Source organism: Epinephelus moara, chromosome 20 (assembly GCF_006386435.1).
Source record: "Epinephelus moara isolate mb chromosome 20, YSFRI_EMoa_1.0, whole genome shotgun sequence".
Classification (NCBI taxonomy): domain Eukaryota; kingdom Metazoa; phylum Chordata; class Actinopteri; order Perciformes; family Serranidae; genus Epinephelus; species Epinephelus moara.
Window position 1 is genome coordinate 21,450,855 of NC_065525.1, and position 17,775 is coordinate 21,468,629.

The 17,775-nt window shown below is 40.1% G+C and overlaps 1 protein-coding gene across 1 annotated transcript in view; it reads left to right on the forward strand.

Annotated features, from left to right (window-relative positions):
• The first annotated feature begins 605 nt into the window (after positions 1-605).
• Positions 606-17,775, forward strand: part of wwox (WW domain containing oxidoreductase) — a 162,357-nt gene continuing 145,187 nt past the window's right edge. The window contains exons 1-5 of the mRNA XM_050073135.1: positions 606-846; positions 2,670-2,734; positions 4,806-4,863; positions 4,982-5,151; positions 15,875-15,981. Of these exons, the coding sequence (XP_049929092.1) occupies positions 740-846; positions 2,670-2,734; positions 4,806-4,863; positions 4,982-5,151; positions 15,875-15,981 (507 nt within the window). The 5' untranslated portion in view covers positions 606-739. The remainder of the gene's footprint in view (positions 847-2,669; positions 2,735-4,805; positions 4,864-4,981; positions 5,152-15,874; positions 15,982-17,775) is intronic.

Consider the following 17,775-nt stretch of genomic DNA (forward strand, 5'->3'; position numbering starts at 1 on the left):
GTAACCAAACTGGTTAACAGGCAGGTAAAGTTGCAGGAACAAGGGAAATATTACTGTCTTTGCATATGAAAGAGCTAATTACCTGATAGGGAACAGTTACAGGGTGGTGGCAGTTCACACAGGGTGTCGTCAAACTTACATGTGTGGAACATGAACACAGAATACAAGCCGATTACTTGTATCTCCAATTTAAGTAGGCTATGCTTTAAGTTTATATAAGATATCCTATTAGGAATACATACAGCATGCTTTTTTATGCTAAAAGTGTCTCAATTTAGTCTATGATTACTCTTTTAATGTGAGCCACTTAGACGCAGCATAGGCTCCATTCACCTGTCTTTGGGTAGCTAATGGTGGTCATTATTTTGGGGTTAAGCGCTTGGTTCAGGCTGCGTATTGTTCTGTTCTGTACATTTCTAACATAAAAATAGGCTAATTATAATTCATTGATTATATTTTGACTTTGATAGTTATTAATAAGCTGATATCTTTGAAATAGCGGAAGTTTAAGTGGTCTAAAAAGGGCATTTTCCTGTGCCCACCGCAGCACGTTCCTTCAGCCTCAACTTCCCATAAGGCAGTGCGGTCAGCGTCACCGTGTTGTTGCGGAAGTGCCGGTCGGGAAACGCTGTGCTGGTGATTCTGTACGCTGACAGGTGCATTCATCCTTCAGAGCAGATATTCTTCACTGGTTTTGTGTTGGTAGCGCCGTCGTTTACGTAAAATAAAAGCGTGAGTGATGGCAGCTCTCAAATACGCAGGTATGGACGATACAGACAGTGAGGACGAGTTACCTCCCGGATGGGAAGAGAGATCTACCAAAGATGGTTGGGTCTACTATGCAAAGTGAGTGGAAATCCCTAATCTTATCTGTCAACACCAATATGCCTGTTTTTAGGAGTTTATATTTAGCTGTGATCACAACCAATGGGTCATATCGGTGTTATCATTCTGTGGCTAACGCAGCTTGCTAGCTACATCAGTTTAGATAAGCTGTGATGTCTGATTTGATAGCTTAAAGTCTGCATAGCTCACGTTTCGGTAGGTTTTCTGCGAATTGGTGCTAGAAATATATTAAATATGAGATGTCCTGATAAGACTGTGACTCTGGTATTGCGAGTCATACTGTAGTTGCATTAGTATGCAGTATCTGTAGTACTGTAGCTCAGAGGATGTGAAGTGAGAGGCAACTTGATGACAGAGTTACTCTAAGAAAATGAAATCCTGAAACCTCAACAGTGATTGGACAGGTCTGTCATGGTGATACAGGAAAAAGTTTCTTAACCTAGAATATGTATGAAAAAAAAAAGGTAATTGAAGAAACAGAAATGCCAACATGGTATGCTTGAGTTGCAAGGTTTAAGTTAAAGATCTAAGACTTTTTATGCATGCATATAGTTCTCAGACATATGGGTCACAAATGTGTAAAGAATCCATGTTAATGAACGCCTCTCTTTTTCCAAGTTTATCCATCCACCTGACAGGTGTAGCATATCAAGATGGTTATTGAATAGCATCATTATCCCAGAGATGTGCCTTGGGACGGTCACAATAGAAGGCCACTCGTAAAATGTGTCATTTGATCACTCAACACAATGCCACAGGTGTCACAAGGTTTGAGGGAGCGTGCTATTGGCATGATGACTGCAGGAATGTCCACCAGAGCTGCATCTACTGAACTGAATTGAATGTTCATTTCACTACCATAAGCTGTTCCCAGTGTTGTTTATATGTATTGGCAGTACATCCAACTGGCTACATGACCACACAAATTGGTTATGATGATTAACTGCTTTTAGGTCAAGACCCTGGTGAGAACGATGAACATGGAGATGAGCTTCCCTGAGACGGTTTTTGACTGTTAATGCAGAAATTCCTCAGTTGTGCAACCTTAATGTTGCATCATCAGCTGTGCGGGTGGCTGGTCTCAGATGATCTTGCAGGTGAAGATGTTGGATGTGGAGGTCCTGAGCTGGTGTGGTTACCTGTGTTCTGTGGTTGTGATGCCAGATGGATGTACTGCCAATTCATGTAAACTTGCCAAAATTGTTCATGGTAGTGAAATTGACATAGAATTAACGGGCAACAGCTCTGGTGGGATTCCTGCAGTCATCATGCCAATGGCACGCTCCCTCAAAACTTGTGACATCTGTGGCATCGAGTTGTGTGATCACACTGCACATTTTAGAGCAGCTTTTTGTTGTGACCATCCCAAGATACTCCTGGATGGATTATCTTGGAAAAGAAGAAGTACTCACACAAATTTTAATAAAGTTGTGACCAAAATTTGAGAGAAATGTAGCTATTGAGTGCATAAAAAAAGTCTTCTTTAACTGAAACATGTGAAAAATGGGAGCAGATACAAAAGAGTTGTGTGTAAAGTTTTGTTCAGTATATTTTGTGTCATCTGCTATTGTTATGATTCTTAGCATCTTTTCTATAACAGCTTTTTTTTTAGGTTATATTTCATTTATACTGTAAACTTTATGGTATTTAATGTGTCTTTTTTCCTTTTTTTAATGTACAACATCAACCAACTAAGAGGCTGCAGATGAAAATGAGCCTTCTGGCTGAATATTCCACATTAACATCACATCACATCACATCAATGTGTGCTGTGCCCAGTCTATAGATAAATAAATGAATAAATTGTCTTTGTGTACCAACAGCCATGATGAGATGAAGACACAGTGGGAACACCCCAAGACAGGAAAGAAAAAACGTTGTGCTGGAGGTTTGTTTTATTCACTTTTTTTCAGAGTATTTATATCTGCTTGAGGGTCACACATACAGTTGCATGCAAAAGTTTGTGCTCCCCTGGTCAAAATTTGGTTTACTGTGAATAGCTAGGCAAGTAAAAGATGACCTGATTTCCAAAAAGCAAAAAGTTAAAGATGAGACATTTCATCAGCATTTTAAACAAGATTACTTTTTAATTTAATCTTTTACACTTTCAAAACAACAAAAAAGGCAAAGGGCCTGAAGCAAAATTTGGGCACCCTGCATGGTCAGTGCTGTGTAGCACCCCCTTTAGCAACACTCACAACTTCTGACGCCTTTTTGTAACCAGCCAAGAGTCTTTCTGTACTCATTTGGAGGATTTTAGGCTTCTAGTACTGTGAGATTCTTGGCCTTCTTGCATGTACTGCTCTTTTGAGGTGAATCCACAGATTTTTAATGATGTTTAGGTTGAGGGACTGTGAGGGCCATGGCAAAACCTTCAGCTTGTGTCTCTTTAGGTAGTCCATTGTGGACTTCGAGGTGTGTTTAGGATCATTGTTCTGTTGTAGAAGCCATCCTCTCTTCATCTTTAGCTTTTTTACAGGTGGTGTGATGTTTGCCTCCAGAATTTGCTGGACTTTAATTGCATCCATTCTTCCCTCTATCCGCGAAATGTTCCCTTTGCCACTGGCTGTAACACAAGCCCAAAGCATGATCAATCCACCCCCATGTTGAACAGATAGACAGATGTTCTTTGTATGAAATTCTGCACCCCTTTTCTCCAAACATAACTTTGCTCATTGCGTCAAAAAAGTTCTCCACAGGACTTGTTTCCAAAAAGCATCAGTCTTGTTTCAGTGTTCCTTTGCAAACATCTGATGCTGAATTTTGTGGTGAGGACACAGGGAAGGCTTTTTTTTGATGACTCTTCCATGAAGGTCATATTTGTACAGGTGTCACAGCACAGTAGAACAGTGCACCACCACTCCAGAGTCTGATAAATCTTTCTGCAGGTCTTTTGCAGTCAAACAGGAGTTTTAATTTGCCTTTCTAGCAATCCTACGAGCAGCTCTCTGTGAAAGTTTTCTTGGTCGTCTTGACCTCAACTTGACCTCCACAGTTCCTGTTAACTGCCATTTCTCAATTACATTACAAACCGAGGAAACAGCTACCAGAAATTACTTTGCTGTCTTCTCATAGCCTTCTCCTGCTTTGTGGGCATCAGTTATTTTAGTTTTTAGAGTGCTAGGCAACTGTTTAGAGTAGCCCATGGCTGCTGATTCATGGGACACGGTTATAGGAGTCAGAATATTTATAAAGCTTTGAAATATGCATCACCTGGCCTTTCCTAGTGATGACTGTGAACAAGTCATAGCCCTAACAAGCTAATTGAGGTCTGAGACCTTGGTAAAAGTTGTCTGAGAGCTCAAATGTCTTGGGCTGCCCAAACTTTTGCATGGTGCACCTTTTCTTTTTCCACTCTAAAATTGTACAATAATATTCTAATCTTAAAATGTTGAAAAGAATGTTTCATCTTTAACGTCATGCCTCTTGGAGATCTGCTTATCTTTTACTCACTTAACTATTCACAGTAAAATAAATTTTGACCAGGGTGCTCAAACTTTTCCATGCCACTGTACATGCAAGGTGTGTGGAAACTGGGCTGCAAAAATAATGATAATGTGTTTTTTTCTGTGGTCTGTACCAAACAAGCATGTTCCCTTACATTTGGAATATGGTTTTGGGGCTTCTCTGTAGGACCACAATGCTTCATTTATCATGTCATGTTGTGATACATTTTACCTTTATCAAAAATTGTAGTTCCTACGCCTCTGGCTATATTGCTATTTTGTATATTTCGATATATTGTGCAGCCTTATGGGAACATGCTGAAAATGGCTTTGTATCTGAGGGTGTTCTAACCTTATCTTTACAGTCATCTGATTTGAAAGTTGCCTTGTTAAATGCTGTCACACATAACATATTTTCATTATGTAACTATCACCTGCGACGAAGATATTCATTCTGTTCTTATACATTCTGGCTGTCAAAGAAAAATAATGTCTTAATGTCTTTCCCCACAGATTTACCGTACGGTTGGGAGCAAGAAACAGATGAAAAAGGACAGATCATTTATGTTGAGTAAGTAGATTGATGCTCAACAGAGGAAACAAATGGGTTTATTTTGGTCTGACAGGATATGATAGATTGGCAATCTGGGATGAAGTCTCTCTTATAACATCCGTTTTCCTCTTTTCAGTCACATTAACAAGCGGAACACATACTTTGACCCGCGGCAGGCATTTACAGTAGAGGATGTATTAGTGAAGCCAAAGCGGTACGATGGAAACACTGCTGCTCTGGAGATCCTGCAGGGTCGAGATTTATCCGACAAGGTTGTCCTCATTACTGGAGGCAACTCTGGCATTGGTGAGTATCATACAAGTGTAATCTATTCTACCACTTCAATAATGTTTTGTTTATAAATCATCAGTTTGTAGTAAAGTGTGTTTCCATGATGATGCCACTAGGTGGTGATGTGGTATCACACTGTGTCAGAAGGGTGCTTGACGAGAGCCTTTCTGCTCCCTGCAAGTCCCCATCTCTCCACAACCAGACATTCATCAACATTAGCCTCCAAAATGATACACTTAGACTCAACAAATCACTCCTTAATACCGAACATGATTGTATTGAAGTTCATTAGCTGGGCTGAATTGGATGTCATTGTTAACTGTAATGAATGGTGTCCATTTGTACCCAGCAAATGCATGGCTCACTATATAATGGTCTGGAAACAAATGTATTTCCTCTTTCCTTTAGTTTAAATTAGCACAAGTGGCGGCCATTTGTTCAGACTTGCTGCTTTGTTCGGGATAGATAATGACAGCATGAGGGAAATCAAATAAACATAAAATCGTTAATTGTCTTTATATTCAAATTCTTTGTCCCAAGGAAAGTCACAGCAGTGTAATTGCTGTGTGTGTATTAAGAGATGCTGCAGAGCAGCGCTGTAGTTCATAGATTTACAGCAGCCTGGGGACCTTCACTGAGCTTGTGAACTTAAATGCCTTCCTGACCTTGATGCTTTTCATTTTATCTGTCTCTTTATCTATACACATATTCAAGGATTAATCATATAGAAATAATACTAATCTAAATGTTAGTCCTTGAGTAATTCTTGTATGGTGTGTGATTTAAAGTTGTTGCACAGTTAATATTAATATTCACATACAGTATACGAACACAAATATACAGTATGTTTCTTATTATTTTTTAAACAACGCACAAGACTGACTAAATTCATATAGCCAGGGCTCATCCTTAACTTTTAAAGTGGCTGCCAGGCATCAGCTTTTAGTCGTGAAACTGAAAATATGGTTTATTTGCTCTTTCTTTGCCACTCACCTTATATTTTAAGTAATTCAGATACAATACAGTTAAATGTCAGCTTAATAATGTAAATGTGACATACAGGAACGTTTAAAGTTTTATTTGAGTAATCGAACAAAATTCTTTGTAGTTTGTGTTTTGTCTGATACTTTGCAGAGTTTTAAATTTTATGTCATCAGATGACGTGTCCATTCAGTTCCTGGAATACAAAATATCAGTAGATCCACAAGTAAACATGCATGCAGCTATGTCTGGTTCCAGTTCTGACTGTAACAGCAGTATTTAAATATCACCATCACAATGAAACAAATATTACAAAAGTATAAATCTTTGGGGTGCATGTTTTTCTTTCCATATTTTTATATGTTAGAATGGTAGCCACTGATGACAACCAAAGGCTAAGAACTGGTTGCCAGTTTCTCAAAACGGACGCCAGTGGCAACCTGGCCTTGATAACACTGATCAGCAAACGGCAGGTTTCTGAGTACCATCTTAACTGAACTGAACTCAGATGACTGTGTTTTCTTTTCAGACTGTTTTTTTAATGCTGTGTAGAGAAATTACGTCACAATCATGGAACATTTATACCGATAAACATTCAATTACTGTTTGAACCCAGGATACATATAAAGAAAATTACTCAAACCAACATGTAAAACAAAAGGCAATAAGAGGGGTTACTAGTGACCAAAACAAAAGTGTAGTAGTGGCAAAGTACAAAAGTATCACTGGCAAAGATGGTCGGAAAATCTTACAGATGAATCACACTTAAACATTGCTGTTGCACATGGAAAGATTGTGTAGAGATGTCTGGATGAACGGTTACACATTTAAACTGGAAGATATTCAGTTGGGGAGATGTTTCACCTCCTCAGTGTTTGACTTGCGCTCGAATATTTACAGTTATTCCTTCTGGTGTAAAGTTAAGTCAAAGATAATCTATGAGTTCAAATCATCAAACGTTAAAGAGGGCTGTTTTAATTCTAAGTTCCAAAAAGGAATTACAACTGATTTAAATTGCTCCATCATTATCTTAGAGGATGTTTGAGAAGAAGAAAAAAGCTGAAAGCACACTGGCCGCAGCACAAGACTCTCTGAGATGCTCTGAGAGATTGCTGTAATACTGTGGATTCTGAAATAAAACAAAAATAATGTGGCCTTTTGATTAGAGCTGGTGAAAAATAATTATACAGGGAGAAAGGAAAAAAGAAATTGCAACTAGTTTTTCACCACAAGAGGGCACAGGAGGTCCATGGTGTCGCTGCTGCTGGGGCATTAAAATGTTATCATATTAAGTGCTTCACATGGGCCGGTTTATGCCTTAGTTTAAAAACTATATAATGAAAAAGATAATCCACGTTTAAGTTTTGTCGCGATGTATTTAGTAAATGAAAATGTGTTCATCTGAAAAAAAAAGGAGCTTTTCTCTAAAGAATGCATCAAATAGCTCCAACACACAGACATTTTTACAGCGTGTGAATGCTTAATAAACCCATATTAACATAACCTTTGTTTTACTCTACCACATATTAAATATGCAGCGGCCATAATTAACAGCATTCTAATAGTAATTGCTACTACTCGTGTGCTCCTTTGACATTCCACTAGTGAAATGTGGTTATGCCAATTGGTTGGACCCACTTAGCATTTTAATGGCATCAATAGTGTTTTAATCCAAGTGTCAAGGCTATTTCCATGTTCTTCAGTGCTTATTTCCTCCACAGGAAATGTGACATTTTTATTAGTAATGGTGGGATATTATTTAATTAGCAAATTTACATTTTAACTCTTTGATTTGGCTCTTAATGCACACGAACATGAAAGGCACATACATGAGTTTATTTATGCGTAAAATGTCACAGTGTCTGGTTTTGTGACCAGACTTGAGGGGCTCCATTGCAAAAATAGTGCTGGGAGGCAAGACAGTAATGCGGTTTATCTTGCCGATGTGATCACTGCGCTCGGTTCACAGCATTAGTCTTCCTCTCTCTGCTTTCTTTTGTAAATTAAAAACCAGTAGCAGCCTGAATGGTGTTTTTAATTGTGATAATGGAAATGAATGATCGTAGTTTCTTTCCCCTCCTCTATTTCTACTTCCCTCCCTCTCTCCCCCCATCTCTCTAAAGGTTTTCTTACTCTTATAGACCTGTGGTTGTACACCTGTACCTCTGCATTGATTCCTAAGCGGCTTTGACCCAGGCCTGAGCCTCCTATCCATCCCCATTACACACTCCTGCTCTGGCTCTAATTCCCCTCCTATCAACTAACTCTCAGGTTATTTACTGGGGTCCATGGAACAGTTGTCCTTAAAGGGCCATTGTCATGATATCTCTGGCACCCACTGGGCCCAGAGACAAAATTCTTTTAATATAAAATCAATGCACAACATGGTTTTAAGGTCTTTAATTTAGAAATGTGTATTTTTCCACACTAATCTTTCTGAAAACTGTGCTTAGTGTCTCCTAAAATATTTTTTTCTGTCGAGGCATGACTATATTTGTATTGTGCTCTGCTTGCACATCATCTTCGCCCTGTGACATCTCTTTTGGGACCTATGCGTAACTGCATATATGTGTCCCCCTACCTGGGGAGCAGCTTCAGCCTCTTAGGCTCTTACAGCAGGTGCCATGTTGTCAGCATAACGTCTGTTGAGCAGTGGTCAGAAATAACATATTGTCCCTCTGTCTCACTTAAATAAAACATTCAGGATGACACACCTATCTACCATGTGCTATTTTAGGAGCAGGACAGATGTCTGATGTATGACAGGAAACCTACGGTGATTTTACAGAGTTTTTATTATTCTTCATTTGCAGTGTTTATTCTTTTTATGTCGACATGTTGAAAATTTTATCTGAACTTTTTGGGCACTTTGGTACAGTGGCTTGTTGTGCAGCATCACCTGCAGCTGCAAAGCTCTACTCAATCTAAATGCATGCACTGAATTCCACATGGTATTGTTTGTTTAGGTTCAGGGTCAATGTTGGAATAAGAAGCAGAGAAGACTCCAGGCAGGGAATAGCAAGGATTTAGAAAAGGAGCGCTCCATAATGTTTTAGCATCTCTATGCATCGTCTCTGCAGTGTTTTAGGACTTTGAATGTTATTCTTATTCATGAAAGACTAACATTGTTCTATGTTTGTGTTGATCCCAGTGTTGTGTTGGGAGGATTAAGTGTCAGGCCGGTGCTCTCCTCTCTCTGGATGGAGAGATCCCTAAGCATATTCAGTGAGTCGCAGAGCTGGGGGAGCCTCTGTGTGCAGATTAAACCCATAGCCTAGCTTTGTGGCTGATCATTAGATTGAGGCAGATTTGTTAAGCATAACTGCCATTAAATTGGCTGCAAAGCTCTGGTATTTACTGCGCTGCTGTTTATGAATAAGGACCCCCTTAAAGACCCGCGCAGCGATGCGTTAAACCCGAGCCTCGGTAAGGAGGGAAATGCATTATTCATAGTGGGAGGAATTAGATGGATAAAAAGATGTTCCTGGTGAGGGTGGCATGCGGTGCCTGTGTCCCGGCGTGTGTGTCTCTGAGCATCTATGAGTGGCTGCGTGTGGTTTAGATGACATCCAGAGTGCATCTGTGTTTATATCCTGGAGTCTGATAGTATTTTGTGTGTGTGTCCGCTGGGGGAGCGGCTGGCCTGTGTCTTGCTCCATCTCCTTTGTGTCAGCTTGTGAGCTGAGCCACTGAGGAAATCGAAGGAGAGTTTTATTATTTTTTTTCTTTCAACGGGCATTTCATGTCCTCTCTGATGAATGTGTTTATTGGCTACGTAATGAGAACCAGTTATGGTTGGTTAGTCAAATTATTTAACTTTATTAACCTTGGATGAAATTTGCTATGCAGACCCAAACTGGTGTAACATGCAAAGAGTATTATGCTGGAGGCCAGAAGGGTTCAATAATGATTACAGCTCTAATATAATAGAAGTGAAGTGGTTAGAGGGAGAGGATGGAATACATATATGTGCTTAAAGGCTGTAGGTAAAATAAAATGAAAGGGTACTGGGTTATTGTGTGTAGTCAAGTAGTTTATAGACCTATCGAGTTTACAGTCTGCGGATGATGAGGGGATGAAAGTTACATGATGTGGGGGGATTTTGATGACAGTGATGAAAATAGCCCCAATGCTCGGGAGATATGTGTGCATGAGCAGGCTTCTGGGGTCTGTGTTTATCCTTGTGCATGTGTGTGTGTGTTTATCAAGTTTACTGGCTTCACTGTGTGTGCGTGTGTGTGTGCGTGTGTGTGTGAGGTAGTCAGGTAAGGCCGGCTACAGGAGGAGCAGGGGTGACCAGTGCGACGTGAGGCCATGATGAGAGATTGTGTAGGGAGTTGGAGGTTGACACAGAGGGTCAGAGGCAGAGAAGAGGGGGGCGGGTGGGTACTAGATAGGGCTGCATGGATGGTGCGACAGCAGTGGGGGGGTTAGGAAGGAGGCAGAAGGGGACAGGGAGGGGTAATAGAACCACTCCAGTGCTCTCGCCTGGAACAGCTCAACCTTGGGCTGTAATTACTAACCATACATCCCACTTTTGGGGTGACATCTCCCTCCTCTTGGACTAATGGTGGGGAATTAGAGGGGATCTTAAAAGTCAGAAAGACTGGGATGGTTTGTGCAGTTGCTCACTTCTTGGGACAAGAAATACACAGCGGCAGCGGGAACAGGTGCACCAGACAGTCAGGAGTTAGCCTGTGTCTGACTGTGTTTACTCATTCACTACTTTCTATATAAAAGAAACTCAGCAGTTTACTATAAAGTCAGATGTAAACTGATTTTTTTTAAACTTATGAATCTTCATTATTTTGCGTTGTTACTGACAGGTGTTGAGTCACACAACTGTAATATTTGAATTTATAAAATGAGTGATTTTTAGCAGAAAATAGTGATAATAATAAGAAAGGTGAGATTATTTATCTATTTTGCAAAATATATGCACAAATACAGGAACTCTGACATGAATAACATGTCTTGAATGTCAGGGTTGTTCATTATCGATAGTGTAAGCAACACATTATTGTTTTGTATTTACAACTTTATGGTATGACTTCACCATCATCACCTCACTTTTTGCTTTCTGTCTATATTTAGAGACACATTAGCATTGACCTCTTGAGTCATGAGGCAGATCACCAAGCTTGAAGTGTTTTGCAGTGTTACTGTACTCTGCTTTTCTTTTTTTATTTGCCATTTGAGAAATTGACAACCAATTCTAGGCCTTTGGTTGCCATTAGGGGCAAGCAATCTGTAACATATAAGCAACAGGGACAGCAAACTACAAACGTGCATTTACTAATATTTAAATATTGCTGTTACAGTTAGAACCTGAACCAGACAATGCTGCACATGCATTGGTGCGTTGACTCGTGTGCACAGGCACCTGTTTTAGAGACAATGGTGAAGCAAATTAAGTTGTTTGACTGTGTAGTGAAAAGTTTGACTAACCTTCCAACAATAAAAAACAATTGTCCGCATTGATTCAGCTGACAGAGACCCAGATGAACCTGAACAAAGATAAAACACAAACTACAAAGAATGTTGCTTGGCTACTATAATAAAGCTTTTAAACATTCTTTATATTACATTGTCATTATTAAGCTGACATATAAATGCATAATGTCTTATTACGCAAAATATAAGGTGATTAAATATGGCAAACAAGAAAGGACGGCGGAGGAGATACCCGCACACCAATGCAACTGGGCTGCCACAAAGAGGTCCACAGGCTGAGATCAATGCAAAAAATAGTCAGTTTATTTAGGACATCCATGCACAAAAACAAAGGTGCTCAAAGTGCAAAAAACTATAAATAATGAATAAAAACAGCAGCAAACGTTTCAGTCCTTGACTATCATCAGTGCTGACTAAATATGGCAACCATATTTTCAGTTCCTGCAACCAGAAGTTGATGCCTGGCTGCCAGCTTGGCAACCACTTTTAGAATTAGTGTTGAGCCATGCTAGCCTTTGTGTATTTGGTGCCTCTATTTGTGCGCACACCTAGCACAAAACATTTCTCACTTTTCTGCATTTAACAGCTCCCTTTTGTTTTTTTCATTGTTTTATTACTGCACCATTTTGGAAGTAATTTCCACAGTTTTTTATGGATACTGGGATGTAGCAGGAAGTATAGCGTACATGCCGTAGGCAATACGTTTTTTGTTCCCTTCTGGGAAAGTTTGAGAGCATTATATAGTTCATACATCTCACATTTAGACTCATGTCAATCAATCAATCAATCAATCAATCAATCAATCAATCAATCAATCAATCAATTTTATTTATAAAGCCCAATATCACAAATCACAATTTGCCTCACAGAGCTTTACAGCATACGACATCCCTCTGTCCTTATGACCCTCGCAGCGGATAAGGAAAAACTCCCCAAAAAAACCCCTTTAACGGGGGAAAAAAAAAAAAAAAAAAATGTCACTCAAATAAGTTTGCTGACAGTAAATATAGTGTACTAGATATAATACTAAAAAGGGAATAATATTTGGACACAGCCTTAGAGTTAGACTGAGATGAGGTATGATGTTGGGGTAAAAGGGTGGAATTTAGGAATTGGAGTGCAGTGGCATCATTGGACTAGATGGACGGGGACTGCTGCATGCTCCACGTCACCCTCAGTAAATCCACAAATTCATAAACATCAAACTAATCAACGAATTTTGATGCATAAACGAGGTTCCATCCACCAAATAGAGATACACAGACATAAACAGTGTAAAAACCAGTCACATATTTATGATATTATTCGTTGTTATATGTGCAGTGGTCTTTTCATGATCTGTGTTGCTTTTGTGTTTTTTCTTCTCGAGCCTAAATTGAGCTCTGTCGAAAGGGGAATGTGGGAACCATGTCTGTTTACCCACAGGTCTTGTAATGATCTGAATTGACTTCTGTTTGCCCAATTGTACTACGGAGCTTATTTTAGTTAAATGCCTCTTTGGATGCAGATCAAGAGAGAGAAGGAGCAGGCAGCTCCGTTTGCCAAATAAACACGTTTACTGACGAGGCTGGTAATGATCTCATTACATTGAGCCAATACACCTGTGTACGAGGGGGATCCAGAGAGGGGCGGCGGGCCAGGGAGGACAAACAAAGCGTGAAATCACTAAATCACACTCATTATTGGGGGATATCAGTAGGGCCAGGATCCTAATGTACCATGAAGAGCATTCACTGCTTAATGGACATTTTACACAATTTTTTATGCATTTTATACATTACACTAAAACAAATTTTCAACAATAGCTGAGGCACTTACTATACTCTTGTAACGTTGTGAATCTTCAGATTGAACAAGCACACAGTCAAAGGATCTGCTTTATCCTGGGTGAATTGTGTTGTCTTGATTTCTTAGCCTTTTAAAAATGTTCTGACCATGCTCAGGCTTCTGTTTTTACCATGTTGTTAGACAAAAGAACCGAAAGATTGTTACAGCCCAGCGTAATATTCAGGCCTCCTGTGTGTTGTAAAACAGCTTATGGCGTCTGTCGATCCACCAGAGAAAAAGAAACCCCTGTCTGACCTCTTGTCATGTTCCAGTATCAGCGTACAATGCTGAAACAGACTCTCATTGTTGTACACCTGACCAGGAACTAATTTCAGCGCGGCCCTCTCTACCGGCAACATGGGTGAGAGGGCGTGGAGTCTCTGTTACAGCAACGCCACTCTCGTTATTTCACAATTAATGTCAAGCCCTTGTTATTTGTCATTGGAAATACATGGCTTCGGCGCTGCTGCTGTTGTTGCTGCCATATTCTAATTTGTTCTCCATTATGGAAAACACTGGTGTCGATTAATTTCACTTTCATGGTTTGTACACACAACAAGTGAGTGTGAGGTGTTGTTGTTTACCAGCAGCCTTGTCCAATTTAGAGAGGCTGGGAAAAAAAGCTTTTAAGTGATGGCATGCTTGAGTCCTTTTTTTGTCATTTGCAAATTTACAGGCTGCTTTTGGATGGTTTATACATTTTGAATTGTCTGTAATCTTAATGCAAACACATCCTTAGCATTTCAGAGTTGACTACTAATATTTTTATTATAAGCATCAATATTAAATTATGTTTTTTTGTGTGTTTTATTTAGTTTGACAAAAATAGACAGATCAAAATCTGCCCTGCCCTCCACATCCACCCTCCTCCTCATGGCAAAGCAACGCCCAAAAAAGTAAATGAATAAATAAAAAAATAAGAATCCTAAATATGTAAAAGGTGCAAAGAAAGAGAAAAAGAAACAAAGAAACAAACATTACATTACAATTTGCACTGCTAAACATTGCCATACATGGGCACAAACAACAAATGCATCAATGCTGCGTATCAACCAATAGTACCCGAAGAACATTAATAAACACAGTCATTTTGTATGACATTGAGAAGATTTTATGACATTCGTTTCCTAAAGCCGGCTGCTCCACCTGCAAATTCAAAGCGCATATTTACCCCAGGAGTCACACCGCTCGTTTTTTTTCCCTGTCATGTTGTTTTTATTTTCATTTCCATTTCCTGTGAGTGAAATGATCTCCGCTCACAGCCACAGTCCCCTCCATTACACCTAATAAGGTGTCATATAATTTAATTCCATGCTTCACTTGTCAGAGAGGGCTTCCAATCCGACTCCAATTTTGAGTTTTAATAGATATTAGTCCTTAACACTCTCCTCACAATTAGGCCTCCCAGTTTTGCTCTTAATGAAAATCAGATTAAGACATATAATCTAATTACAGTTCATATTAATCCACCCTCTGATACACTCTGCCTCTCAGACCCTCTTTGCCACAATCAGTTATTGTGCCCGTCAGTTCGTCAATCACACACTGTACTGTATATGTGTGTGTGTGTGCTTGACTGTGGTTTGTATTTACTGTAGAGCAGAGACTGAAAAATGGGACACTGCTCGGTGCTGTTGAACTTTGAAGGATAGTAAATGTCACAGGAAATAAAAATACTGTGATGAAAAAAAAGTTAATCTCGTAAATTAATTCAACCTATGGGTTGAAATGACCCATTTAGACTTGTAATTTAGAAATGAACTTCTCTCCCTCTATCTTCGGTTTTTGTCAGTTTTATCGTGACTGCATGATTTGGATGGAGCCATGAAGTAGTCTTGGACTGATAAATTCTGTGTGTATCCGCGGACCTCGTTTCATGGGAGAAATGTCCTTATCAGAGGCCCTTTGATGTGCTGAAATATCACACCAAGGTTCAGTTTGAATGTCATGTCTGTTCGATTGTTCGTCTGACTCCCTCCATTATGAGCCGTGTTTTCATAATTACTGCCATCACTGTGTAATTCCCAACATAATTAACAACCGACCTCCCTTCCTTTAACCCAGCGCGAGCGGCGATACCTTCTCAAGAGCCGGCGGTCAGATCCAAAACTTTATCTAAGAAGAGGAGAGGAAGAAGTCTTGAACCACAATAATTCAATCAGTTTCATCACTTCAGAGAGAAATGATTAACTCCCTCCACTAGACCACTGGGTTACTCAATGAAAGAAATTATATGGAAAATTGATAGGGGATTTTAACTTGCACCCCCAACCCCCACCATCACCACCACCACCCCCAACACCCCATTAGATTCAACCCCTGAGAATCAAAGTTATCTTCAGAAAAAACTAATCTTTGAAGCATTGCTCACTTTCATTCTTTTTTCCTTCTCTCCCTCTCTTCATGTCTTTGGCTGTCTGTCTGTCTGTCTGTCTGTCTGTCTGTCTGTCTGTCTGTCTCCCCGATCATGTCTCAGGCTTTGAGACAGCCAGGTCTTTTGCTCTTCATGGCGCCCACGTGATCCTGGCATGTAGAAACCTGTCCCGGGCTGGCAAGGCAGTTAACCTCATTCAGCAGGAGTGGGTAAGTGGCAGTCAAACCTTCAAGAACCCTTCAGTTGTGCTGGTATAAGTCTGGTGATGTCAACAGTATCCATGAATAGATAAAAACCAACAATGAATGGCTGCTACTGACAAGTAGGGATCGGCAATATGGACACAATCTTCTATCAAGAAGTATGTAATTTTATATGTTTTGTCAGTTCAATTAAGAAATGGTTTAAAATAACCATACCGTACTTCATCACACTGAGTTATTTTCTTCTTTTTAAATGTTTTTTTACATACAAAAAAAAAACCCAACTGCCTCATATGTGACACAGAGGGAGTTAAAAACAGAAGACTCAAAACAGTAAAACTAAAGGCCTAGGCACACCAAACCAACATCAAAGACAGTGGCAACGAAGGCCAACTGTTGGGTCACCTCATGTCCCCTGCTTCTCGGGCAAAACGTTGCACTTGAACACACTGCAAAAACTACAGCCAACAACCAAATAGCATGGACGTTTTGCACCGGCATGAAAGAAAATAACTCTTCATACCACCAGGCAGCAATAGTCTGTATTTGTCTTCCAAAAAGGAAAACTGGAAGACCAACAGGACGGATTAAAGATGCTCATTAGTCAGTTCGCACATTAACAACATAACCTGATGTTTATTGACAATTACAAACTGTTTCTGCTGAATATCTCAATGGCCAAAAAAGTCTTAACAAACAAGTTTGTTTCAATGTCACGCGTTCTTGACTTTAGCTGTTTGTTTGCTTTCCTCACTCCTGTTTCTCTTCTCATAAACTGAGCTGAACTGCTAATTAGGGTGCATTCACACCAGGATAGTCCGAGGGACTCGGTTCAATTGGGCAGGGAATGCTCACACTGCACTTTTTTAAGTGGACCAAACCGCCTGGACAACGTCATGCTGTTACAACAGCTGCTCGTTTGGGGGTGGTATTGCCTGAAACAACCACAGACCAGGACGAAAAAAAAAAAAAAAAGCACTAGGAAGACGAAAACCCGGCTCATCGATTGGCCAGTATCCCCTTCAGCTGGCTTGGTCACCACAAAAACAACAAACACCAAAATGCAGTGCGCTCTACATCACTTCCTTTCTTTGGGTCACTTCCTCTCTTTGGTTCGCTGAAAAGTTCATTTGCATTTCCCACTGCAAGCAAACTGCACCAGGGTTCACTTGCAAGTGAACCGAGACTCCCAGTTTTAAAGCGGACCAGGGTTCACTCGTTTGGTCCGCACCAGAGTTCGAATGAGCGTTCACACCACTCAAAACAAAACAAACTATCTGTGGAAGTGGACCAGGGTTTGTTTAAAGCAGACCAAATAGCACCAGTGTGAATGTGTCCCTAGAGTAATGTCATTCACCGACGGGCTCTGCCATCTCTTAGCACCAATTCAACATGCTGAATTGGCCAAAAAAAGCCAACAAGAGACGACTAGTGCCACAAAACTAGGGTGACAGGCTTGGTTGGTCAGGGCCCTAAAATTCTTTCTCGATGGAAGCTTTAAGGTTCCTGACAACAATCATTTCAAGTGTTACAGGTTTCTGTATCTACAGCTTTACTCTCCTCCTCCATGTCTGCCCAAATCATGTTATCTTGCGAGGCAGCTGGATTCACAAAATCATGTGAGAATCCATCCCTGATTTTGTTACATAGCCTGCCCTGAATAGCTCCCGCGGTTGAAACGGTATTACCAAATATCTAACGGTGGACACATTTCCACTGCCACACATTATATACCTAAATATCACCCAGCCCTACTGACAACTATTGTCTGTCAAACCCTGATATACATGATCTTATTCC